Source organism: Falco cherrug, chromosome 7, assembly GCF_023634085.1.
Source record: "Falco cherrug isolate bFalChe1 chromosome 7, bFalChe1.pri, whole genome shotgun sequence".
Lineage (NCBI taxonomy): Eukaryota > Metazoa > Chordata > Aves > Falconiformes > Falconidae > Falco > Falco cherrug.
In genome coordinates, this window is record NC_073703.1 from 44035456 (window position 1) to 44063427 (window position 27972).

A 27972-nucleotide genomic window follows, 5' to 3' on the forward strand; every position below is an offset into this window, starting at 1 on the left:
TGTGATGCTTTATACTTCAGCGAGCTGGCCTATGGACTGGGAGGTGGAAGTTCAAACACATCTCCTACTTGAGCTAGTAATGATGTGGTGGGATGCCTATCTCCCATAACGAATCACTGTTAATCCAATTACTCTGCCAATTTAATCACTCTGTGTAGTGCATATGTTTTGCAGAATGACTCCTGGTAGTGCCACAAATCTAAAATTTCTAAGCTCAATTGTGTAAACCAACTCCTGTATTGAAGACAAGTCTTCAGATAGCAATGATGATCATTTAAATACAAAACGTAAATTGCTTAAGAAATGTAAAGGTAAAGCAAGTATCACAATATGAGTATCTGAATTATCCACTAGTAGTGATGACTTTTGATAGGCCTGTGACAGCTGGCTTAAAGGGAGCTGAAAAAGAGCAACTGATTTCATCTCTTTCTGGGACAGAAGGAAGAAAACTGCAGTTTAAGTTTCTCACAGGCCACCTTTCCTTGAATGTCTGGAAAAATGTTTAGCATCTGATGGGTACCTGGTAATTCTGAGGCTTTGATTCTTGTTTTGATTTTGCTTGTGAAACTTGGGATTTTGAGCTATACTCTTCACTTACTGACTTATTGCAGAGGTGTCCTAGGAAACCATATACAGCTACACTGTTCATACTGGAACTCCAGTAATTCTTAGCTATATAATCCTCATGGGAGTTTAGAGAATAGAATACAGTAATGTAGGAGTGTTTGGTGGTGGTTTTTTGTGTGAAATCTGGAAGCTCCAAATTTTTTTTTGTGAACTATAGACTTCCATTTCAACTGTTAGCATGTACTGCCTCAGGTCTATATGGAGATCACACACTATTAAACTTAATGGTGTATCAAGGTCAATACTCAGATATTCTGGTGTATGGTCTTCCCAGGGATAGTCTGGAATTTCACTTAATTCTTAAACAAAAAAATCTATGACTTACTTTTGCCAAATACAAGACTGTATCAACCATGTCCTGTTGCTTCAGAGCTGACTTAAATTGTTTTTCGGCTTCACGATATAATCCTAACCTAAAGAGACAACAGATGAGATACACAAGGTATTTGTTTATTGGTTCTGTGTGTTGATTATTTTTTTTAAATAAAAAAATAAATTAAATAATTAAGCAGTGCACAATAAGCCAAACATGTACTGACCAAAGGCATACTTTAAGGTCAGGTATTTGTGTTCACATTAACAAATGCTGTTAAATATATTAAGGTTACAATTCATTAAATTTGGCCCCCTTTTGTACATGTAGCCTTCTGGTGCTAACTGAATAATGACACACTCATTTTCATAGGACTCCTTGCTGCTCTTTGTACAGAATGGACAGTAGAAAACGAGCAATACGTCATGCCTCAACTTCTACCCATGTAGTTTTGGAGCAGAATTTCCTCACTCACGGAAAAGAATAGGTAGATACTCTCCACTGTAAAGGTTAGGGAACACGTAATCATCTATAAAACACTTTCTCCTAGCCTCGTACAGAAAATGGTGAAACTTCTGTTACTGATGTTAAAAATCTTTAGCTGTGTTTTGAAAACATGTTGTATTGCAAATGGCACCACAGCTTATGACTGTTCATTAACACTGACCAAGGCTGAGCCCATCAGCGATGGTGGTAGCGCCTCTGGGATAACGTGTTTAAGAAGAGGGGAAAATAACTGCTGCGGAACAGCAGCCAGAGACAGGAGGGAGAATATGTGAGGGAGATAACTCTGCAGACACCGGGTCAATGCAGGAGGAGGGCAGGAGGCGCTCCAGGCACCAGAGCAGATTCCCCTGCAGCCCACGGCGAAGCCCACGGTGAGACAGGCTGTGCCCTCAGCAGCCCACGGAGGGTAATGGTGGAGCAGGTCTCCCCCTGCAGCCCCTGGAGGACCCCACACCAGAGCAGGTGGGTGCCCAAAGGAGGCTGTGACCCCTTGGGAAGCCCATGCTGGAGCAGGCTCCTGGCAGGACCTGTGGCCCCATGGAGAGGAGCCCAGGCTGGGGCAGGTTTGCTGGCCGGGCTTGTGACCCCGTGGGGGACCCAGGCTGGGGCAGCCTGTGCCTGAGGGGCTGTGCCCCATGGGAGGGACCCACACTCGAGCAGGTCATGGGAAGGACTCACGCCGGAGAAGTTTGTGGAGAACTGTCTCCCATGGGAGGGACCCTGCTGCTGGAGCAGGGAGAGCGTGAGGAGGAGGGAGCAGCAGAGACAAGGTGTGATGAACTGAGGGCAGCCCCATTCCCCATCCCCCTGTGCCGCTGTGGGGGAGGAGGGAGAGAACTCGGGAGTGAAGCTGAGCCTGGGAAGAAGGGCAGGGGGGGGAAGGTGTTTTTAAGATTTAGTTTTTATTTCTTGTTACCCTGCTCTGATTTGATTGGTAATAAATTCAACTAATTTTCCCCTGAGTCAAGTCTGTTTTACCCACGACGGTAATTGCTGAGTGATCTCTCCCTGTCCTTACCTCAACCCACCGACATTTCATCATATTTTCTCTCCCCTGGCCAGCCAAGGAGGGGAGCAATAGAGTGACTTTGTTTTTTGGCACCTGGCATCCAGCCAGGGTCAACTCACCACAGCTCAAAAAAACCAAACCACTCTAATCTTCTAAAGAACGTCAAATAAAGGTTAAGGATAGTGAGGAATTTCATTAGTTAGAGCACCTAAAAAGAAGCAATAGTTTCATGCCAAGATAAAACATAGAATTTTAAAAGGCTAACTGCTTTGTATTATCAACCTGTTCCTACAAGAATTGCTTGTAGCATTGTAAAGACTGCAGACGATGCTTCAGTTTTTTAACAGTCAATATGGTATCCATATGTTTTATGTTCCTGGGACAAACACATTGTAAAGAATGAAACGGGGAGCTGCCTCAGTACTTGTTTGGTTTATGGGATACAGGGCTGTATCAAGGAGGAGTTCCACCCGATTTGGTAGAACTGGCTGTTACAACCATAGCTAGATCCTCAGCAGCCATTCCGAATGGCTTGCAACAAGCTCTCCTCCCCGCTGCTGCCACTCCTTCCTCAGAGGCGTATCGTATCGCCGCAGTGTCAGGGTACCCCTAAGCCGTTAGTAACAGATGCTCAGGTACGGGGTGCCAGCCCTGAGGCCTTGTGGCTTTGGAACTGGTACTTAGTGGGCAATGTGACTCTGGCATAAAATGTCTAATATGGGTATTTCATTTTTTATAATTTCATCAATTTGAAGCCCTCATTGACAGTTAATTTCTCAAGCTAATATTGTAATAGTCATTTTGTGTGGTCTGTTTTAACAATAGTTCTTTGCATTTATTTACTGACTTTTCAAACAATGACTTTGAAACACATTAACAGAGGTGAAGATGCAACTAATTCAGTTACTTAAAGGTACTCAGCGCTGATGCCTTTACCTCAAGCAGTTGAACATTATCTCCTGTATATTAAAGGATATTTAAGCACAGCGTTCTCCAACTAAATACTTACTGAACTGTTTCTCAGCGTTCAGCATTGTGTAATACACCCAGCAGTTCAGGCCCTGCACTCACACCGACTGATCACGGAAAAAATGAAAAATGGCTTACCTATAGTAGCACTTCCCAATTTGGACTTTCCACCACCAGTCCTTGAATTGTGCATGCTCAGTGGCAAGGGCTGCCAAATCTAGAGCCTTCCAAAACAAACCCATCATCTTAACATTAATACCTTGAATGTTTACACAGAGAAGAAGAACACAAAGTGACCAATGTAAAGATTTTTGTAAAGAGCAAATACTGAACAAAAAGTCCGGGTAAACTTGAGGTGGGGGCACTGCTTTATGTTTACTATTTTATAGCTTTAGTGCATAAAGTAGCTGAAAGGATAATTTGTCCCTGTAAGAACACGTAATCCAAGCAGCTTCTAGTAATTCAAAAAGAAAATATAAAATTAATTTTATCAGACTCCTGACATGCTGCTTATAGAATATTTGTGTCTGCCAACATGCTTTTTCTAAGCTTCCCATCATTGTTCACTAAAAGTTGTTAAAAACAACTAAAAATATACTAAAATAAAAAAATCAGTTCAGCCAGTTTGAGATACTGTAGAAACTGTCATCTCATTGCTAATATCAGGCTGCCTCCACTTCTGGGAACTCTCAGATATGTACAGTAAGAAATAATTATTCTTTTAAAAGTCCTATGACATAAATAATTGCTTTGTGACAGATCAGAAAAATAGATAAATATTCTAAGAAACAGACAGATTTTGAAGAGGGTGGAGGTCTAAAATCTCTTTTATCTGGTATACTGGAAAATCAGGTATGCTAATCAATGTGCTACCATCAGCCACTACAGACAGAATCTATGGCTTTTCATGTTTTAGCTATAATTTCAATATTCCTGTTAAAACAAATAGATGTGTGTTCTGTACCAAAACCTACCAAAGAAGCAATTGTTAGTGTCCCTTGTTTCAAAATTCCATTTTGTCCCAGAATGTATCAAAACATGCTATGTTATTTATATTTTCGCGGTATCTTCAGAAATAGTCTAAAAAGCTTTAATGCAGTATTTTTATAGCAAAGAACTGACCTTTTTTTTTTGTTTGTTTGTTTTCATAAACATTTTGCAGACCACAGAAATCAGAAACTAGCTACCTACTATGAACAACATGTAAAAGTTCTGTGCACTGGCCACGCAGTAGCAGAGGAACCAATAATTTCCAAGAAAAATAAAAGATCTGAACACTTGAAACACTAGAAAAAGCCTAGTTTAGTGACATCTACCTCTGCATTTGATACCTGTTCTTCCTGCTAGCAAAACGAGGCTGCAAGTAATCAACAGGTATAGATTTGACATAGCACAGCAAAGTCAGCGGAGCTATGACAACATAGACAAGTTGCTGTCTTTTGGCTCTGTGAGAAAGAATAATTTGTTTTCTGTAGCAATTCAGACTGAGAAGTTGTATTGATGCTGCCCTCAAAGAGAAGGAGATAGTTGTCATTCCCTGCCTCTGTGACAGGAGAGAGAAAACTGAGGAAAGCTTACAACTCTGAAGTCACTATTTCTTCCAGTTAGGTGGAACCCTTGACCTCAGATGGCAGCTCTTATCTTGGTTGCCTTTTGTTTCTTAATGGCTTTGCAAATTGCACAACAACATCTATAATGGGGAAGAAGCTTGCTTCAAGACAGAAGTTACTGGTTTCCCTCCCAATCAAATACTTTCCTTCATCTGATGGTATATAAACATTTTTTTCCCAGTACTGGGAAAATTTGGGAAAGTAGTTGATGTTAAAACATTGGTTACTTTTGTTGCATTTACAAATGTATAAACAATGTGCGTGCCTATCAAATACCACACCTGCTTCTAATGCAGCATGAGCAGTCACTTAAAATGAGTGAGGATCATCCTGCAAATAATGTGCTTCAAAGAGCTTTCCTTAGAGCGCTCTGATGACAAGTATTCAGGGAGAAGGACTTGAACTTCAGAAAATGATCCCTTCTGCAGCTACACATTCAGCTTTCTTTCTGGTATCCTAATTATTTCTGATAAGTATTTTATGCAAGGCTAACAATTCTGGCTGCTCTTGGAAGGTGGGAACTAAGACTGCTTCAGGCTTAGTAGACACTAACATCAGCAGTTTATCTGTCAGTGCAGATCCTGAATTCTTACTGGGATTTTATTACTGACATCAAGAAGCAAAGTATGACTTCATTTTAAAGTTAGTTTTTGAAATTAAGTCCTGTTTTTATACTTTCCCATTAAGGAATTAGGAAAGGAATAGGAAAATCCTGTTTCTGACACTTCACTAGTGATCGCAAAGACTTTAATCCAAAAAACCTACAGATGTACCAATATTTCTAAAAAGTGCTTGCCTGAAAAGGCTTTGTTCTTATCGGTGACAGCTTTTTGCATGGTAGTAGTTATAGACTTTCTGTTGTATTACAACACAATCTTTCGACAACATGGCCTTTGCAATGTTAGTAAATTGATTAAATTAGACTTTTGAGTCAAAGCCTTCACCTTGCCATGGCAATACCAACTGCTAACATATTTCAATTTGTTTGTTGCAAACTTTTTTTTTTTTTTAATTGCACAGTTTAGGTACAAATCAATGTTCAATCTGCACAGCATGTTAATTTAAAACCAATCTATAATAGCAGTACCAAGCATTATGCCTGTCCTGCACTCCTGTGCATTGCTGAATGTTGGTACAGTTGTACTAATAACTAGAAGGGAAAAACAGCATGGATTGTTGATTGGCAGATGCTGGTATGTCTTTTAAAGGATTTTTTTAGTTCTAGTGTACATATCAAAAAAACCCGAACTCCACGCTGATTGTCCCAGAAGCTTTAATAAACTTTAGGATATAACTGATCATCTGGACATGTTGGTCAGCTGAAATTGTTACTCTATAGAGTACTTAGTATAGTCAGTCACTCATGTATGCAGGAGTCCATTTCGATAACAGTCTTAGCCCTAGGAAGCCTTTCAGAACAAATTTATTTTACTCTGATTTTACTCTCTTATATTTGTGCAAATAAAAATAATAAAAAGCCCCCATACTTAGTGTGTTTTCCGTTAACAAAAAGTTCTTAATGAATCAGGGCTGTTTTTAAAGGAAAAAGAACGTAGATTCTTGAATCGTAAATGTATGTAGCATGATTTTACCATTACTTTCCTCAGATAAACTATATTATAACTAAGAATTCCAAATTGTCTACCAGCTATAACTTGGTATAAAACATATTGTAGGGTTGTGGTAATTTACTATTGCATTGCAAAATTACATTGGTAAACGTACATTTGTTTGAAACTTAGTGATTTCATACACAGTATTGTATGCACCAAGAAATTAGATAGATGGAAATGACAGCAAGCATCTGATACTTCTTTCACGTGCTGTTGTATGCCAGTAATTCTCCCAGCAACAGTTATTGACTGAAGTCTATTTGTAGACAAATCAATACAGGTTAGCCTGTAAGATAACTGAGTAAATGACATTAGCCATAGTCAATTTAACACAATTTCTTGTCGTGTCTTCCAGATTCCTATACTTTGTAAATCTAACAAAGTTCCATTATAAATAGATTTTTATCAGAAAGTATAATCTTCAGAGTATTGGGAAGAACTAAGGAAATATCAGAGCTCATGACTTCTGGCCCTAAGTATATATTGTACACTCATTGCTATTCTCAGGACAAAGTGTCTTGCCATCATTACCCACCTGGGAATAACAGCAGAATATGATGTCACAGTCTACGGCTGAAAAAAGGCGCAGCTGAACTATTTCTGGACAAGTCTTTTTAACTGCCCTGCTCTTACAGCATTTAGCTCATAAAATGGCTTTCAGAAATAATTCAAGGAGTACAGAAAGTCAGTTATTAAATATATGTGTTCCAAAAGAAACAAGTCAAGAACAATAATGGAAGAGGTTATAGTAAATTCTTCAGAGAAGTATTTAATTTTTCATTAAATAAGATGAAAGACTTTTGAATACATTTTTAGGTGCTGAAAATGCTCAGTGCTTCTCTCTTCTTGCATCCCCATGTTTCTGATAATTGATAGATTACGGATGTATTTACTTTTAATTTGAACCAAGTTCCTAGCATTATTTGTCCAGTTAAATGCACACTGATTAATGACATTTCTCAACTGAAATTGCTGAGGCTTTTTCTTTTTTCTTTCCATATACGGGCTGAATATTAAACAGAAGATAAAGAAAAGTGCCTTTGCATCTTAAATAATGCAGCCGAGAACAATACAGACTGTTCCAGATCAGCACAGTGACAAAGGAAGGATATTGTCACTACTACTTCTGTGTTTTATATGCAAAACGGCAGAAACTGATCTTCCAATTTTACCCTTGCAGAAAGTCTGCAAAGCAGAGTCTTTTCAGTCTATACAGTCACAAACTGAAGCCAGTTTCTCAGGCTTCCAAGCCTTTCAAGCTCTTTCACCTCATCTCATGCAGCAAAAGGTTGTTTGGTTTTTTTTAAGAATGTGCAACATCACACAGTAGCAGGTGATACAAAGATGCAAGAGATGTCAGTGAATGTTCTAATAGGTGATCAAGCAAGATCCAGATCAACTCTTTAACAGTTAACATAGGTACTGTTTCTTTGCTGAATCCTAAGTGACCAAATTCTTTTCAGGGAGAAGCAAGAAAATTGAGTTAGTGAAATGCCATTGGTAGGACAGGTGTATAAACAGTGATGCAGCCAAGTTTAAGCAGAAGTTGAAGTACTTCTTTTTTTTGTTGTTTAAGAAAAATGAATGCAGATGAGGTTCAAAAAGAAGGGAGGACAGTCTGCAGAATAAAATTACATTGAAAACAGTGTAGAAAGCACAGAAGAAAAGAGGAATGAAAACAAATGAGAGAAAGCAAACTGAACAGTTTAAAAGAAACCCCAACAACGCTTCAGAGATACGTGTTACATTATAACCACACTTTGTACTGTGAAGTGTGACACAATTTTTTTTCCCTACAAGATGCTGTCGTTAACCAAACATGTTGATCTCCTTCTCATTACATAATAAACAGTGGTGACTAAGCTGATGCTTCTTTGCTTAAGGATATTTATTTAAATGAATAGGGTGTATAAAAAATTATAGGCAAAACTTTTCCTGCAAGGCAGTGATTTGGCTTTCTCTGCAAGGATTTCAAAACACATGCAGTACAGTGTAAAAACATCTTCCAATCTTTTTTCTGGAGTGCTTGGAAAAATCCTTGCGTTATATGAAATCATCTGTCTAGCCTAGAGATCCTGCATGCCCTTAAAGTGTAAGCCACAGGCACGTGTGGCATCTTATGACGTGACCCTTTTATTCTTAGTGAACTGAGTTTTCAGTAACAAACAACACAAATTTTAATTATTAGTGGCATAAAACCCAGGCACTTTCTTCATATTCAGTATCAGACTATTTAAATGTTAATTGCTATTTTTCTCTGACATTTATGACATTTGCACTTACTGTTTCATGCAATAAATTGACAGCATATAACTATAATCATTTGATACTAGATTAAAAAGCTTCACATAGCAGTACATTTGGAAATGTTTCTGATCTACGTCAACAAATACAAAATTTGTTGTGTGTGTTACCGACTAACTGGAGATTTTAAGTTCAGATCTAATCACACACCAGTCAGCAGTACTGCAGAAAATTCAATAACCATTTAGTCAGCTATGCATTATTGACACAAACAGTTCTTTCAAACAAACTTCAAGCAGAAGTTTTGATTCCATTTAAACTGAGTGAATATACTTAACATAGTAATGAAACATTTTGACATTTTATTCATTGAATAAATTAATTATTTCCCTGGGTCAACTGCCAAAGAAGTTCTGCAACCTCTATCTATTTCTGAAAGTTTAAACAGTATGTACCCAAACTTGCTCCTACCTGTTCAGTGCAGTAACATATGAAGAAGCACAGAAGAACAACTTTGGGTAGGGTAAGAGGGAAATTGTATAATTAGGAAAACTTTTGGAGAATAAATGTTACAGCAATTGCATGGAAAATACAATCTTTCTCAATACCACAAAACACCTCAGCACTATGGAATAACATTTCTAGAAAGAGTGTCCAAAGTCCTATTCATGTTTTATTTTTCCGCAGTTTCACCACATACCTTTTCTTTCTATCCACTCAAATGCATAAACAATCATCTCAGTAGTTTAAAATGTCAAATGATGTTCAGCTCAATCATTACCTATTTTGTCAGATATATTCACCTTCTTCTGTTAACGGACAGTCATCCGTAACTTACTGCTTATTCTCAAGCCTCAGGAACTCAGAACTTTCTAAGGCAGTTCAGCTACCTGACGTGTAGTTTCAGCTACTGCTCAGGTTCCAGTAAACTCCGTTAACATGGAATCATTAGACACAGGGATCTTACCATGTTGATAGATGAGGGACCTCGTTTTAAGCATTAGAATGTTTTGCTTCTCAAAAAAGAGAGCAATCTGTACCTTGGTATTTGCAAATTATCATCCCTGATTATCACCTCTGTAAGAAAAGATTTCTCTCTCCTAAACAACTTTTAACATTTCACTTCTTACTCAGATGTGATGCACTACCTGGATCCTTAGTTTAACAGAATACTGGCAGAAATACCAGAATGATACTTAATAAAGACTGAAAATGGAACATATGAATTACTCACATTTTTTACGTCATTTTCATGGTGAAAAATATATTCGAACAATGCCTGTCAGAAGAACATTTAAAACATTGTCATATTTGAAGACAAAAATTGATATTATTTTAGAGGAATACAGAATCTTGATTATGTTAGGCAGAAATTAATTCTTTGTGAAAGCAATCACATTCACACTTCACAGTTGCTGACATTTACATTTAATTAAGACTTGAAAAGACAAAAACTATAGATGTGCTACATTGTCATTACAGAAAAGCATTTTAATTCTTAACTTGTTGCAAGAGATTAGTGGAATTGTCTCTTATCTTTGGTCCTTAAAGTCACTTTACAAAAAAAAAAGGCAGCTATAATTTGAAAGTGAATATAGATTTGAAAACCTAGTACCATTTTCATGACTTTTTAACTGTAAAACCAACAAGTGGTCTAACAAAGACATTTTGCTATGTATAGTTAGGTGCTTATGCAGTGCAAAATCTACTTAAACATAGGTTTATTAAGAATGTAAGCTAAGCAAATCTTGCCTTAGGGAAAAAAATAATCTAAACCCTTCAGAATCTTGGGATCTGTAAAGGAACAACCTATTGTTACTTGTAAATGATAAATGTTAATAATATTGTGCTTCTGAAACTCAAACACACCACCATAATATCAAAGCTTAAAGAAAATGCATACATCAGCTGTGCTGTGGTAACTGCTCATAAGTCCCCCAACAATTGCCCGACACTGTAACTGCATCTTGTTTACTTCTGTAGAAAGCTAAGCCAGTCATACTACCTTGTAGCTGTTCTGCACCAGAACATAGAAAAGTATGTAACAGGTAATGGGGATGGCATTTTAAGTGAAGGAAATTACATTGAAAAATAGAGACTGGAAGCCTCTATTCCCAGAAATGTAGTATGGGTGCTAGTAACACAAAGTTCCATTGAGCTGAATCTTGATCTTTTTCTGCATCCAAATCTCAGGTCTTAATTGCTTCAAAAGAACAAAATGTTTTTCTAAATTCTTATTATTCATTATGAAAAAAAAACCCTAAAAGAAATTATTACCCCATGAGGAAAGAGATAAAGAATGAGACAGAAGTCTTCTAAGGGCTTCCATGACTCTTCTGCCAGCTTTTCTTAGACAAAATTCTTCAATTATTTACCTTATGGAAACTAGAGAATTACTAATGAATTGACACGTCTGGTGAGGAAAGTAAACCAGAACCTACTTTTCTTCTACTTTTGGTCAGAAAAGACTATGAACAGATGATTAAAAGACATTGAATAATTACACACAAAAACACATTTATAGGGAGATGAGAATAAGTGGATAACAAAAGAATCAAAAATAAAGAAGTAGCAGAACATTTCCTCCTCTAGTTCAGGGAAGCATTCAGTAAAAGTGAGTAAATCTAAAGTGATAAAACAGATGTTTTCTTGCCCGTCTGGCACAAGGAATTTACTGCTGTTATCTACAGGCCCTGACCTTCAAAAGGATTTAAATGACTGAACATTCACTTGGATAAAAATACCTAGATTTATCTTAATAACTATTAAAAATCCACAAGCTAAAAAAGAGAAAACTTCCTGTTTCATGCCATAAACCAGTTGCTAACTGAGATTTACCAGAGGCTTTGTCTGGCAACAGCTGATACCTCATATATCTACTATGGGGTTTCGGGTGACAGTCCTTAACATGGCTGATGCTAGGTCAGAGAAAAGCAACGTTCCTGTGTACTTCAAAACATCAGAAAACTTAGTCATGCAATGAAAAGACAGATAACCTAACTTAAAAAAAAGATGTGATAAATATACTTTGCAAACACATAAAGAAGAAGTAGGCAGGAGGAGTATATACCACCATGAATACACGGCTAATTATGTGAATTTAATAGTTGCAAGATTTACCATCTTTTTGGACCTGTGAGAGATGACAGCTCAGAGTTTTAAAGCTTTAATCAATAACTCTTACACAGAGTGCAGTTTGCAGTCTCACCTCCTGCTTTAATGTTGTCTTTAGCCTTAATGTTGTCTTGTTTAAAAAAACTATAAATCCATGTAGCTCCAAATTTAAATTTAGATCTTACATTCTGCGTGAAGTGTTAATGTCATAACGTATTAGCTTCATAATACTGACAAGTACACTTGCTGCCTATGGATGTTTCTGTGTCTGCTGCTCTACATTTTCTGGCTTAAGACACTTTTCATACAAAACTGAAGGAAGACAGAACTACCCCATTGTTCCAGAAAATGCTAATTAAAATTGTTAAAAATATATATGTTTCTCATTTCTGAGAGCTGTTGCTGAGAACTAAACATTTGGTATGAAAGCTAACCTACCCACTTAAATAGTATATAGAGTTACCAAATGATTAAAACCTAGCTGCCTTCAAGCAGAAGAACTAAGTCTAGTTTCTTATGGATGTGTCTTGTGTTTCTTAATCCTTCCCAGGTTTCTTACATTCTCCCTATATGTATACAGACCATGAAGGATTTAGAATAACGTGTGTGCTGGCTGACTGCTGGCAAGAACATATTCGACAAAAGGCCTGCAGTTTTTTCAAAGCTGATAAAGAACTGACTTATAACTGCCCTCAGACGATAGTTTGGAAGTCTTTCATTATCTCGCCAGACTAGAACTTACTATATTTGATATTGATTCTTCTGCCTGGTTTGGTTAAGAGGCTAAGGGACAGAGGTGTAAGGAGTGGTGAAGAACCAGTGCAATCGCACTAAATTTATTACCTTTGAAAACCACATTGACAAGCAATGCCCTATATCAGTCTAGATCAGGTTTTAAAAGCAAAGGAATTTGTTAATCATTAGGAAAATTTATTAATGGAAGTTTTGGACTGGAAGAGCTAATTTCCACCAGCAGATTATTATGTATTGCTAGTCTTCTAATGGTGTCCATCACTACGTTTCTCAAAATAGACTGAATACATATGGGTTCTTTCAACTCTAGGTTGCTAGTCAAATGTGGCTCCTGAGAGTGTGTTTGATGGTTGTTTGATACCTTGTGCAAAAATGGGTTGTTGGTCTTAGACCAACAGTTGTTTTTTGTGAACAAAGAACATCTTCATCTATACAACTAACTGGTTGTGTTGGGGAAAGATTCAGCTGAAAAGCCAGAGTGATAAAACATTACACAACCTTTAGGTCCCTTCCACTCAGAGCTAGAACCCGTAAGCTGGGCAGATAACCTCGATAAATTTGTGCTATTGGCAGCTAAGTCTTAGTTTCAATGTCTGTCAATCGTAAGATCTTAACTGACAATTAAGCAGAATTCTGAACAAAAAGATGATTTTTTTAATGTAAAAAGTATTAACTCATGCCATAAAAACAAAGAGGAAAAATCAAAACCATTTGAACACTTTTAGGTCAGAACTGCCATCTATTTGTACACAGAACTGCATCTCCAGACACTAAAGTGAGTTCTGGTGGTTTTTTGCTTCCTTACTTTTTTTTTTTTTAGCCGTCCTTCATCATTCCTATGCATAGTTCAAAGTTATTTACCAATGGAGTATTTTATTCTATACAAGTGTTTTTCCCAAGTTATACTTTCAACGTAACCTCTTCAGACATATTTTCAATTTCAAGTCTTGTAATCACCATCAAAATATAAGTAACACACTACTTTTTCGGAATTTCACATCTATAACACAGTTCCTCATTGTTTGTATGCCCAATCCCACATACCATTACATTAGAATCATAGCAGAAAATAAGTAAAAGACATCACAACATTAAGCAAAATAGTTACATACCTTTGCCAGTTTGGGTTTTTGAGCATATTTTGATAAATTCAGTCGAGACAGATTTATGAAAGGGCCATCTGGATTTGTTAGCATTGAAGCCTGAAGGGGAGAAAGAAGTTGTAAAGTGGGAAGATCCCCTACACTTTTTCTGAGAATTTTCAAAATATTAGTAGCATACAAAACAAAAATACCCAAAGAAAGCACTTGTAGAAGCATTGCTCTACTGTGCAGTACAGACTCTTCCTACTGAATTTCATCTTTTCTGAAAGCCAGGAATTTGTCCTTCTCCCATACAGTCCCTGAAAGAGGTTGCATGAATTACTTTCTGGAACTGCCTTTTTCTTCCTTCTCTCCACTACTTCCATAATGTGCCTAAGCATGTATTTTGGACTAACTGGTGGATGGACTGAAGGGAGTTAGGATACACAACAAAAAAATCTTCAAGAAAGATTTAATAAGATCAGTTCATACCTGCAATAGTGAGAAGATATCACATTTTGTCATTAATGTGATGTTAATCTGTATTACATATTCGTGCCAGTTGCAGTTTATTAATATTACCAATAGAATGAGAAAAAAATCATGTAGTTTATTTTCTTTATCTTCTGAAGTGACAGACACTGAGACATTAGTAACTATTTTCAGTAAACTGAAACACTCGGAAAAGGCTTCAACATAGTTATAGTGAAATCATATCATATTCTTTTCATGTCCTTCAGTGAATAAAAACAAGCCTCACAGAACTTGTGACTTTGGAATTTATGTGATTTTTTGTAAACTTGTGAATTTATGTACTTTTTTTATATAAACAGACTAGCAAACTAACAAGAAATAGTATTTTAAGACTCTAATTTGAAAACAGTTTAAATAAAAAATTAAAACCGCTCAGCTCTGAACTTGAGCTTAGATGCAGCTTTTAGGTCAACTACGATGACACTGTATCAGATACTATAACCAAGAAAGCCATAGTTTTGAGAACAGAGTCAAACAACTTACTGTTCCTAGCCTGGCATATCTCCCAGAAGCACTAGTAATTGGACGAGCTGTGAGAGCTGTTCGAGGTGTTTTTATAGCTTGTTCCATAGTACTTGGCCGTCCACTTTGCGTGCTGGGTCTCACAAATCCTGTAATAGGTCTTCCTGATTGAGTTACTGGCCTGAAGATGTTAAGCACATTATCCTTACGTTGAGTGGTATTTATCAATAGAGAATTTAAACACTTATATGTGAAGCACTTCATTTTCAGAAGTTAAATTTAGGATTTTCTTATTTGTAACTAGTCACATTTAAAAAAAATAAACAAACTCATACCTAACAGCTGGGCTGGGGCCTCCACCTTGGCCAGTTCCAGGGAGTTTCAAAGATGTTCCTGGCCCTATAAAATAAGAGCATTTCTCACTTCACATTGAGATACTACACTCTTGTCCAGGAGACTTTAAAAAATGATTGTTTTTTACAATGAACTCAAAATTTCTTTGCTCAAACTGAGGGGACATAGCACTAGACAAAGAAAACGAAAAAAAATATTGTACTGTACTACTGATGAATTGTCAGACTATTGCAAGAAACCTGCCACAATGAACTTGGGTTTCTCCTTTTTACCCTTCCCATTCTCTCCCCCACCCCACTTGGAGTGAGTGAGTGAACGGCTGTGTGGGGCTTAGCTGCCTACTGGGGTTAACCCACAATTCTCAAGAACATCTTAGCAGCAACAGGCAGCACTGAAGTAAGAAAGGTTACCGGAACAATGAGATCATGCTGATTTGGAATGGCAGTTTTCTACCTGGGACTAAAATAGCAGCTAAGTAAAGTAAGCCCACACTTTCAGCTATAAGGCAGATGGGTAATGATCTCTCATGTCATTAGACCCATGTAGGACCCCACCTACAATTCAGTGCACCATAAAGTTCAAACTCATCCATATCCAAAGGTCACCAATGAAAATACGGAATTGGCTTGTGCTTAGGGGAACAGATGAAGGGTCCCTCTTTCCACATATTTGTTTTGACAGTGGATCAGTAAGAATTACTAGCTCCTGCATGTACACATTCCATCGCCTTCACTGACATTTGATTATAGTCAGTTTTTCTAACTTCCTGAGTGTCTGAGAGACTGTTTTAAAAACTTGGTTAAAAGCAAGATATGACATTTATACCTTCTGGTCTGTTCACTGCTTGTTACCACGTACAGAAAGAAATGAGATTTAAGTTCACACAGCCAGTTTTTGACAAATCACTGTTACTCATTTACTAACTTTCTAGATACTTATGAACTAGTTTTATTCCAAATGCTTCCAATAACTGAAGTTGAACTGATAGGCAGACAGTTTCCTTCCTTCTCCCCCCCCCCCCCCCAGATAAACCCCAAGCTTGCCCTTTTTCAGTCTTTTCTCTCTCCCACCCTCAAGCTGCAATTTGTTATATTACCAGTCCACTGTTCAAGCAAATTTAGTAGCCTTGCTCAAATTGGTAAATTCTAACTCAATCTAAATAACTTCTAGCTTTTAATCCATGCTAACACCAAGCACCTCTGACTCCTTAATTATAGTAGCCACCTGGCTACAGCTGTATTTGAAGTTAAATAATACAAAACAGGTATTAGTTGCGATGTCCTTGGTAAAACCAACTAAACATGCAAGTGATGCTAAAATAACCACCAAAACACAGGGTTCTCTCTCTTCTGGCTGGTCGCACTTAGGATCTCTGTTGCTTACCTGCTCTTTATATTCCTGTGGATCTTGATTTATCTACTCCATAAGCGAAAGGGTGGACAGTCCACCCAGCAGAATTTCTTACATGATAACTAGGGCGCTCTTCTGAGAAATGGAGAAAGTGCCTTTCAACTTTACAAGCTAGCAGACAATGAACTGGTCTTCCACTTTATGAGCCTTTTTTTAAACAGTTACAATAATATAAAAAAGGTAGGGCATTAAAATCCATTTTCCAGACCTGTTCTTTTAATAACTACAATTGTTTTGTGCTTTTGGTATACTGGCAGAATGTTTACAGCGTTCAGTTCCCTTGATCCCACCCCAGGCAACTCAGTTCTTACTTTGAGAATCCCAACTGAACTAGCTGTGAACAGGCATCAAGAGGCCACAGAAGTGCACATGGCCGCTAACAGCAACAGAATTTAAGAGCGTAATTTCAGCAGACTGCAGATGACTCCCTTAACTCCCTAGTTAATGAAATAGCTGTGATTATCCATAACGCCTATCAGTATAAGTTTCTGAAAAAATATGTTGTCAAGATAACACTTTCAAACAAGGTTACAGCATTAGCTGATAAAATTGATGGTGTTAGGAGTCCAAAGGTAACGTACTGGGAATTGCCTGTAAAACAATGCTATAGAACATTTTTATTAATAAACAAGACTGATGAAGAATTAACACAGCAGAATTATAAAAATTTAAAAACTGGCAGAAGATAGATTTCCTTATATATGTGTGAAAAGGAACCACAGAAAAGTAGTGGTTTCCAGTGGACCCTATACAATTTAGTAATTACTTAATAATGCAAGACTGAGAGCAAAATCATTAAGATAGTTTAATCTGGAAACTAAGATATGCACAGACACAAAATTGAAATGGAGATGTAACCGATGCAAAAGGATTTGAACTGCTTAGTAAGCAAAGTACAGGCAATACCAGTTGTAATATGGGAGGTATGACCACACACTTCTAAATTTGTAAGCTGTAATTATAGTGGGGGAGGATAGCCTGGAAGATTTGCCACAGTGAAAGACCCTGAGTCAAGATCAACTGGCTAACACACTTTTAACAGCAAAAGAAAAAGCTCACAGTCAGCAAGAACCCATTATTATTATTATTATTAAATCATATGTAAAAGTGGAAGTGATCACAGAATCACAGAATGGTTGAGGTTGGAAGGGACGTCTGGAGGTCATCTGGTCCAACCAGGCTCAAGCCAGGCCACCTAAAGCCAGCTTCCCAGGGCCCTGTCTAGATTGTTTATGAGTATTTCTAAGAAGGGAGACTCCACAACATCCCTGGGCAACCTGTACCAGTGCTCGGTGATCCTCACAGTAAGAGACAGTGTTTCCTGATGTTCAGACAGAGCCTTCTGTGTTTCAGTTTGTGCCCACTGCCTTTGGTCCTGTCACTGGGCACCACTGCAAAGACTGGATCTGTGCTCTTTGCACTCTCCCTAGTGAGATCTGTGCTTACCTTTTATATAAGTGTAACAAAAAACACTTCAGGTGTAAAGTAAAATCAAGCTGTAGAAGAAAAGTGTATTTTCTATGGTCAGTAGACTGTTGTCTGGTTTGATGACTACAACTGAAAAAGCATGCAATTAATTGGAAAGGGTTAAGAAGAGTGTGTAAAGACAACTCAAAAATTAAAAAGATATACCTCAAAATGGAAGATTGTTTAGCTTATCAAAGGAAAGATCACTGGATGACTTAATGACAGTTTTAACTACTTACTTTGGAAATATACCTTTGAAAATAGAGACTTCATATCAGGCATAAAATGTGCACAAAGAAGCAACAGCTGGAGCTATAGCTGATAATTCCTACTAAAGATATGGCATACACTGATAAAAGCCAGCAAATTTAATAATTTACTAAAGACTGCAGGGGGTTCTTTCTCTCTGGGAAGTTCTTATACTTTCTGAAAAATTATATCCAAGCTCAGGCACATCTAGTGGATTTGAAGCACCAATAGCAAAGTCTTATCTCAGTGATTCAGGAGTGCAGGCTATATTATAATAATGGTTTTCTTTGGCTTTGAAATCTGTGACACATTATCCAGAAAGTCACCTTTTTCAGTTTAAATATAGTATGAACATATTTTTCTAGAATGCCTTATATCTCAATAATATTCATCAAATAATTCTTCTTGGCAAATGGTCTCTACCACAGGGGGCACATAATCAAGTAAAAGTCTAAATTATATGATTATGCTGTTTTAAGACAGATACATGTAATTAGATTATTAAATTGTATAAACACAACTTGAGTACTGCTTGACTGTTTATATGTGACCAAGCATGTAATGACAATTTTTAAAAATTTAATCAGAGAAATATGCAATTTCCTACTTCTATCCAGATGAGAAAAGCTTTTAATGCTTCAAATATTAGTTCTGGTCTGCATCCAATTCTTTCCTTGAACTCCTTGACATGGTAGGTGGTTGAGAGATGTATAAGATGCATAAAAATTCCCATGTGGACTGTACGAAACAGAGAAAAATAGGAATAATGCCAAAATGTAGTGGAAGACTACTAATTACTGCCCACTTAGTAGGGACCTGACAAAGGTTAAAAGAGCTGCATAAAAGAAACAATGACAGGGCGGAAGAACTGCCCTGGGAACGAAGAAAGGAAAAAGTAGAGAAAAGCAGAATAGAGAAAAACAGTTCAGAAAATGTTTGTGGGAAATGATACAAAAAGGTGATGGCAAGTTTGGCCAGACTGTTGCCTACAGTACAGGCATATGGATGAGATTCACAGTACATCAAGGGCGTATCTTCTTCTGTAGTTTCCCACAGTGCCTAAAGAAGCCAGAAAAGAGTAAAAGAAATCAATGCACTGATAGAAAACAGCTAGTGAGTACAGAGATGTAGAGGAAAAGCTGACAAAACACTGTTTGCCTGACAGGCCTGAGGACTACGCCAAGCTCATTATCTCACCATTGCCATGCAACCATAAAACAAACTAAATCTTTTCTTGTAGCTAGAAGCCATGTAAGGTCACCTCAGTATGTACTACTTTATGCTAGATGACAATCCTGACCAAAAGCACTCTTGTTGCTTCAATGTATTTAAGTGAACGTCATTCTTACGTGCGACTTGAGCAATGGCATTTTCATCTAGTATCACCTCTGCGATTCCCTCTTCATCCATATCGATTTCATCCACGTACACCATTTCTGTCAAAGCTCGTGTTTTCAGGCTCCAGGCAGCCTGAATAAGGATAAAGTGAAAAGAAAAATATCTTCAAGACACCAAGCAAATAATCTAATCAGCAATTTTGCCTTTTTTAATTATTATTCCTGTCACATTTTTAATAGGCTTGAAGAAGTACTGACTTAAACAGCTGGGTATATCCACCAGTTGCCTGATGGAGGTGGAAAGGGGAATAAAACTTTAGACAACTCTTTTGGAGTGGAACAGCTACAGTCACTGAGTTTGGAGGACAGAATTTCATGCCTCATGAAAAGTTATGCCTAATTTAGGTCACAGGCAATCCTCTTGAGATCTTCTACTTTTGAAGAAACCCGCAGCTAGCAGTGCCATTCAAAACCCACCACTGACAGACACTTTATTTAAGTTGGGATGGGAGAGGAAGGTAAGTAAACCACTGTGCTGCAAATAATGCCCTTCTCAGGCACGTGTAGAGAAAGAAGGAAAATCTTTTAACCAGCAGTTAAAGATACAGTTTTTGTGGGTAAGTTACTATTTACAAGTGACAGGCATAGGTACAGGTAATCTAAAATTCCTTTGTTCAAAGCATCAGCTGTAAAAAATGTGTAAACCTATAAATTAAGCATCTCAGACTGTGAGATTACTGAAGTATTTGTTAGTGAACTGAACTGACAAACTACTAGATTAAATGTCTTGAAGGATTATGTGAGCCGTGTGGAAAGGCAAGCATAATTCTAGCCTATGTGACAAGCTTTGTGTAGATTGTAGATTCCCCAAATCAATGGGGAAAAGAAAACCAGGGGCAGACACACAGAAGTACCAACAAGCACAAGTGCAGATCCAACCACTCTGATAACTTAATATGCTTGTAATTTACTCACAGAGCTGGCACGATAAAGGGAGCCACAAGACCAATGCCTGATCTTCCGACAGATATTGAACATATCATCATAAATTTTCCAGAGTAAAAATCACTCCCAAACAATTAGATTTTTTTCTTTTCTGACACGGACTACAGCAGTCTGGTGGAAAAGTATGTTTACTATTTGCTAAGGAGACATTTCAAAATAGAAACGAGACTGATATTACCTTAATAGAACTGAAGGTCAAACAGATGGAAACATTTGTTCTTTAAATAAGAGGTAGGAGAAGATCTTGACCTCAGGCTTATTTATAATTTAAGTAATCATTTAATGGGACACTTCTCGTTCATCATGTCTCAGACCATCCCTTCCATTACACTTCCCTCATATTTTTATTCAACTTCATAACTGTCTACCAAAAAGAAAGTGTATCTAAAAATGTTGAAACATTTAAGTCTCCTTTTAAAAAGTGCTTTCTTCCAAGCAGAAGGAGAGATTTAGCCAGCCAGTTCAACCACAATCAGAAACCTTTGTTCAAGTATAAGGAGAAAGGTACAGGGCAGGATGATTTGAAACTAGGCCAGACAGACATAATCCAGATCTGCTTTATTATCTTTTAGTTTTGTCTTATGTAGTAGGGTGATAACCTTTAATTAGTATTGAGATTTGCAGTTAGATGTTCAACACTTAACTGTTTTTTCATTAGTCTATAGAAGTATTTAGTTTGTTGAATTCTTAACACCTTGACAGTACTCTGGTTTTTTTCAATAACATGTATGTCTGAAGTCAACATCACCATGTCCATATCAGGAACATGCTGAAATTAGAGCCCTCGGTATAGCCAAATACAGGCCAATTTCCTAGTGGAGATAACAAAAGCTGCCCAAACACACAAAAGCACACCATAATTTCATATAAATACAGTTTATGTAAAGTCATCCTCAAAACCCATCTGTAATTAGAATTCTCCAAAGTAATGAACTTTTCCTAGGAAACGAAAATAGAAACTTCTCTACACTAATTGCTAAAACTGGGCCCAGTTTCTAACATAAGTGTATTACTGTGATTTTTCCAATAACAAACATGAGACAAGGTGTTTTTAAAAGCAACATGTCTCGTCATTATCGGACAAATAACTGTCATAAAAAAATAGATTCCTTAGGCTGCTTTTCCAGTCTTAAGTTCAGAGTCTGAGGATTCACAACCAACAAAAAATTAAAATACCGCATATTGTTCCTTAATTAAACATCAGTCTGTAGATTATACTATTGCCTGCAGCAGTGTTTGTTACAGGACTTCTGATCAAAACAGCAAGGGAGAAAAATGTCAAATTCACTACTTAAGCTATAGAAAGATGACTTTTACCCTGGGAGACAAGACTACAATTCAAAATTCCTAACTACTAGTTACAAGATCCATATGAAACAAAAGAATCATTTCTGTGCATGCACAGTTATGCTGAATATTCAAAAAATCAAGGTGTGGGAAAAGGAATTAGAAATCTATATTGACACATAAACACAAAGGGAGATGTAGGAAAAAGTTTTTTTCACCCAAAGAATTAAATTAAATTCCTGATACCCTTTTCATTCATAAAAAAATTGCTATTTATTCCTAAAATGTCCCATAGGACTTTGTCAGAATTGTGGCATATGGCTATTGTGTTACTTTTAAAAGAAAACCTGAAAGATGTACATTTCTCTGTTAAAACTGGCCCCAACAAATTTTAATATTTTTTCTTGTTCATAAAGTAAAAGTGTCTTCTATCACATGAGATGTAAAACTCTTGCAAGAATTTTCTTAACAGCTCAGTAATTTCAACTTCTGCTGACTTTCTATAAAGAATTTGTACCAGTAGTCCTGGTAGTTCATATAGATACTTTATGCTTGTACGAAGTCCACTCTCTGCATTGCAGGTTTTAGTTATCCAGAAAAAAATTTAACAATTCTGTTCATAAGAAAGTACACAGTTTTAGTAATTTACTGTAGTACGATGCACAGATTTTTCGCTCAGTGAAAATCTGTAAGGGTTTAATCTGAAACTAATGCAGAACTTCAGCTGAAAAACTTCAAATAAAATCAATGAGCAGCACAAAACTGGAAGAACCATACTGTCAATAGTGAGGGGAAGGCTCACTTGTAATCATAAAATGCCATAAAAAGAAATGCACGAGTTCTGAATAATCACATGACAATATTATTTACACTTTGAATTAGCACAAGTTTGTCCACTCAAACTGTTGCCTCAGATTCCATTTATATTATCTGCTCTGTCTTTGCAGGATCAATAATTTGTTTTGTGACAAGCAACATGTCTAGCGTTTATGAAGAAGACTTGCACTTTTATGAAATAGGCACTTAAACAGTAGCAAGAAAGAGACAGCTCATTTCAGACAGCACACATTCACAACATAATAAAAGATTTAGCTTGCTTCACTCATAATCAGAACAGAACTTTATAATAACTAATAGTAATTAAAGAGGGAAGTGATATCATAAGTACCACAAGTACAGAAATACAATACAGTATTTCTTAAGAAGTCTAAACTCCAGAAAGAAAAGTGACAGTGTTTATCACGTAGTTCCTGAGAACTGGTTTGTCACTGAATTGAGTATCTTCCTCTTATTCCTGCAAAGTCCAAAAAACAAATTTAAAAAGATAAACTTAAAATCTAAATCTAAATGTATTTTCTGAATCTGGTAATGCACATTTCTAAGAGGTTTCATTCTCCAATAATCCTTTCCATTATCAGAAATTTTATTCCGTACACAATGAAAACCCCAGAATGCAACAACTACCTTGTGAAGCGTAACTTTAAAGTCAAGAAGATACCTGACAGTATTTCACTGAAACCATTTTGTCTGCAAACAACTTGCGTGACTTCATTGGAATATAATTGGAGACTTGTAAAATATGTTATTTAGGAGTATTTAAAGATGCAATTTCACATTGCATTCAATCTCTTCTGACTGTGGGCTGGAACCGAAAGATGCCACCACCTGCACATTACTATTTTTCACAGTGCAGTATTTGGTGCTAATGAGTAAAGAGTGAAAACTAATCAAGTAATTTCAGTCTTCCATCACTTACACAAAGCAACATCATGCAGCATCAAGCCTACCAGACTCAACACAAGGTAGGCCATGAGAATGAGCTGTAGGAGCCAGAAGGGCATGGGTAACAGCCCACCACTACACTGCATTAAATGACATATGAAAGTGAGCCAAAAGAGCATACACATTGTTCTGCCTGTGAAATACACATTGGCTTTTTCCTAATCTCATCAGCAGATGAAGGTCATTCAGTTCAAGACAGATTCAATTTAGCTTTTACAAGGCATTAAGCTACTGAACTGCTGAATAAACCTATAGGAAATATATGAGGGATCAAATATAAAAGTTGCTTATTTAAATACCCCTTATCAAATGTACTGCCTTACCAATGATGAAAAAAAATTTTATGCCATTAAGAACAAAACAAGTATTATTCAGTATATCTGAGATTCTTCCGAATGACTGTATCTAGTAATTGTATTTATGAAAATAATTTTACCTGAAAAACAGAGTATTCAGAATCAGCTTCCTGAAAAGAAAGGAAAGAGAAATTGAGGAATGGAAATGCCAAACAATAAAAAGAACCAAAAAAAAAAAAAAAAGGAATTATACTCTGTGACCACCTCATTTTGCACAAACATTTTATTTCTGACACATATATCCAAACTTCCATTTTATTACATTACCTCAACTTACACACATTATGAAGCTAATCAAGTGTTTTACACAATGAAAGGAGATTTGCAGTAAGTACATTTTTCAGGTAACTTCTTTGTTCTTGCTTCTGCTGGATCATGTTGGCCAAACTGTAGATCAGCATTACAGAGTTATTAAACCGAAAAATGGTACATTTAAAAAAAAAAAAGAAAAGAACAGAAAAACTCAGAAGATGTAAGCAAATCTCTCAGAAGTTCATCAGGTTATTAGGCCACAGGGTTCAGAATGCCTGTGTAATAAAATCCATCTTTGTGCATTTTTGTTAGCTGCTAATGGTGATCTCACTGACATCACTGAAGTACATAAAAGACAATTTCTGCACATGCTGGTTTTTTTTTTACTTTTATTATGGAAATTATGTATTTATTGTATTCTGGACAGTAATGCTGTAAGTGAATAAACATCAAACTAATGGCTTATTGCACCATCCAATAAACAAAAGGAAAACTATCCAATGTACAAGCCAAAAAGCAGGAACTTGCATCTTGCTTGAAAACTTGAGGTAAAAGTGAGTAAATACTAACAACAGAAAATATAGGTTTATCATCATTTATTGTATAATTATCAAGTTTATATAATTTTTCAACTATCCTTCAGGGATTCTACTGCTCACTTCCAAGGACTGGGGAGGAATTTTTCCTCTCTAACATATTAGCTTTAGGGGGAAAGACAAGGAAGGTGGGAGCTAGATGTTACTTTCTCTAAATCACTATTAGCCTTTTGTAGAGTCAGATCTTTTCTGTTCCTGGAGGTAGTGGAAAATTTCTTACATATCTGGCCTTCTGTAAATCTACCAGTTAAGCCAGTTATATTAGATTGAATATAGAACCTCAGAGTAATTCAGACTAGAAAGGGTATTTGGGAGGTCTCTAGTCCAAAGCCCTGCTCCAAGCAATGTCAGCTATGAGGTCAGTTGAGGTTGCTCAGAGCTCTGTCCAGTCGGGTCCTGAAAACTTCCAAGGACAGAGACTGCACAATGCCCCTGTGCAACCTGCTCCACTGCCTGACTGTTCTTACAGAAGAACGTTCTTCCTTATATCAAGCCAAAGCCTCCTTCATTTCTATTTACGTTCACTGTCTTTCACTCCACGCACCACTGTGAGGGGCCTAGCTCCATCTTCTCGATAACTCCCCTGTATGTATTAGAAGGCTGCTATCAGACCACACCAAAGCCTTCTCCAAGCCGAAGCACTGCCAGCATGCCGTTAGCTTCCTCTGCAGCCCAGGCACATTGTTGGCTCATGCTTCACCAACAGAATGGTAAGGCCAAGCTTGCTCTTTTCATCTACAGTGTGAGACATAGTTACTTCTTTCAATCTGAGCATCTTTACTCAGTAAATTCCATGACCGCTGGGACCTGAAGCCTGATGATGCTCCCACATCTTCCTTCTGCAGTGTACTGGAATTTCTCTGGCCTTTTAAGGATCATATTTGGAATCACAAACTCGTTCACTGGTGTTTGAATGCATAACACAGCTTATAAACTGAGTATTCTGTGGAAGTAAATGTTAATTTCAGCTGTCTGTGATGTACCTGGGCTTGACATAGGCACTGAAACTGCCTTTTTTATTTTAGATGTATGATTAAATAAGCTCCAAGTTCTTTTAATATGTTGTTTTATTTATAGTATTAGTCTTCTAAAAATTAAACTGTTCTAGCTTAAATAAGTAATAAAGGACACGGAGATATTTCAGCTTGCATTTTATTCACCCATTGTGTCCGAGTGTTCCAGCACATATGGTGTACTGGAAAACGGTTTAAGAGCAGTAGGTGATCTTCCATACCATATGTGCTACAGTAACTAATGAGGACAAGGTTAGGACTATTACATCAACACTTGCCTTGATGTTACAGATGTGTATCTTACTTCAGGCACCGTGCATTAGTTTAAAAAATAATCTAAAAATAAAACAAATTTGCTTATGTAGGAGCATTCATATTACTAAAAATTTCAGAAATAACAACCCTCATCACTTTGGAAAAAAAGTAGTTGACCAATAATACTTACTAAAAACACTGTGCTCTCATAATGGTAGGTGATAGTATGCATTGTTCATACATCCTAATATATCGTTTCAGAATTTGACAAGTAATTTAAGATTTTAAATAACCCTAAAGAGGTGATAGAACCCTCCCATTAAACACAAGACTGGAACAACAAAAACTAACATTAAAATATGATCTATTTTAGCATGGGTGGATCTAGCGTTGCTACTAATGCAAGTAATCCACTGGAACTAGATTCCGAATAAAGATTTCTTTGAGAGGATTAACAAATAGCATTGCCCTGTAAGCTTGTTTCTCAAAACAAAAGGTCAAATTTATTCTTCATTTACACGTATAAAGCTCCTTTGAAATTAATAAGATTGTAAAAGCAATGAAGGAAGGATTTAACCCAGATCTCTAAATCCACTGAGGGCATTTTAAAATTAAAGTTAATGTGTAAAGTCAGTTTATTTGAAGACAAAAAATATTTAGAAAAACTAAGTCTTCTGATGCTTATAGCCTACAAAACAGAATGAAACAAAATAACATAAAATATTCTAAAAAAAGCTTCATTCTATAATTAATTTCAGGTAAGTATGGCTTAATACATGCATAATACTAAAATAAGTATAGTCTGAAAATGCTCTTCAAATAATAAGAGCAGAAACACAGAAAAAACATTACCCAGGAACAATGACTTCAATATACATATTACTAATTTTGATGCACAAACTTAAATCATTACAGTCTCTTGAATGAGTAACTGATTTCAGTTGAAGATGCTTTTTCAAATCAAGTTCCATGTACGTGAACATATCCATGAGAACTTTATTATGACCTTACAAAAACCAGTGTGGAAGTAACAGTAGCTGAAATTTCACTGTGGGAGAGGAAAGGATGAATGAACAAAAGCAAATGCTCATGCTAGAACATTAATCAAGTTAAAGGCAGGCCATCCACTGTCTGTCTATTAATTAATTAATTAGGCAATTTTTAATTTTATCATTAAACTACAGCAGGCCTCATAAATCAGTGCTGGTTATTGCCTTGAATCTGACATATGGAACACAAAGAAGAGTAATCAGATTAGGTAACTAATCAGGATCATCAACAGAGACAGCCCTGGATTGTATTTCCTCTAGGTCATGCTATTACTATAAACATAGAAGACAACGCCTGTTTACTTACAATAGGAAATAATTAAACTGAACATCAGTGCTTTATGCGTTTGTGTGCCTAAATGCTAGTCCTAGAAAAGTATCTATCCTGAGACAAGATTGTCAACACAGAAGTAAATTCCATCAATAAAATTTATATTCCTAATTCTTAATTGAAGAAATGCGCAGGACATTTAAAAAAAAAATAATTTCAGTCTTCCATAAAAATCTAACTCAGTAGTTAGATTTTTTAATAGTTAAATATGTTAAACTTTAAAAATGTAAATTTAATAGTTCAATATGTAAATAAGTTAACAATAGTTAAATTGTTCTTCTATCAAAATGTTCAGCACATTACATTCACTAAAAACTCTTCAGGAAAACATAATTGATTTTAAAATGTGTTCTTTATGAATTCAAGTTTATAACAGCATAGCATCTGATACT

The 27972-nt window shown here is 36.6% G+C and overlaps 1 protein-coding gene across 2 annotated transcripts in view; it reads right to left on the reverse strand.

The window, feature by feature from the left end:
- The window catches only part of TTC8 (tetratricopeptide repeat domain 8), a 44571-nt gene that overhangs the window by 12142 nt on the left and 4457 nt on the right, over positions 1 to 27972 (reverse strand). The window contains exons 2-9 of one of the 2 annotated variants that reach the window (XM_055715102.1): positions 24165 to 24194; positions 19667 to 19787; positions 15173 to 15236; positions 14859 to 15018; positions 13872 to 13961; positions 10127 to 10171; positions 3564 to 3649; positions 953 to 1040 (exon numbers count right to left, since the gene is read on the reverse strand). In XM_055715102.1, coding sequence (XP_055571077.1) covers positions 953 to 1040; positions 3564 to 3649; positions 10127 to 10171; positions 13872 to 13961; positions 14859 to 15018; positions 15173 to 15236; positions 19667 to 19787; positions 24165 to 24194 — 684 coding nt within the window. The remainder of the gene's footprint in view (positions 1 to 952; positions 1041 to 3563; positions 3650 to 10126; positions 10172 to 13871; positions 13962 to 14858; positions 15019 to 15172; positions 15237 to 19666; positions 19788 to 24164; positions 24195 to 27972) is intronic. The other variant, XM_055715103.1, reaches the window with a different exon arrangement.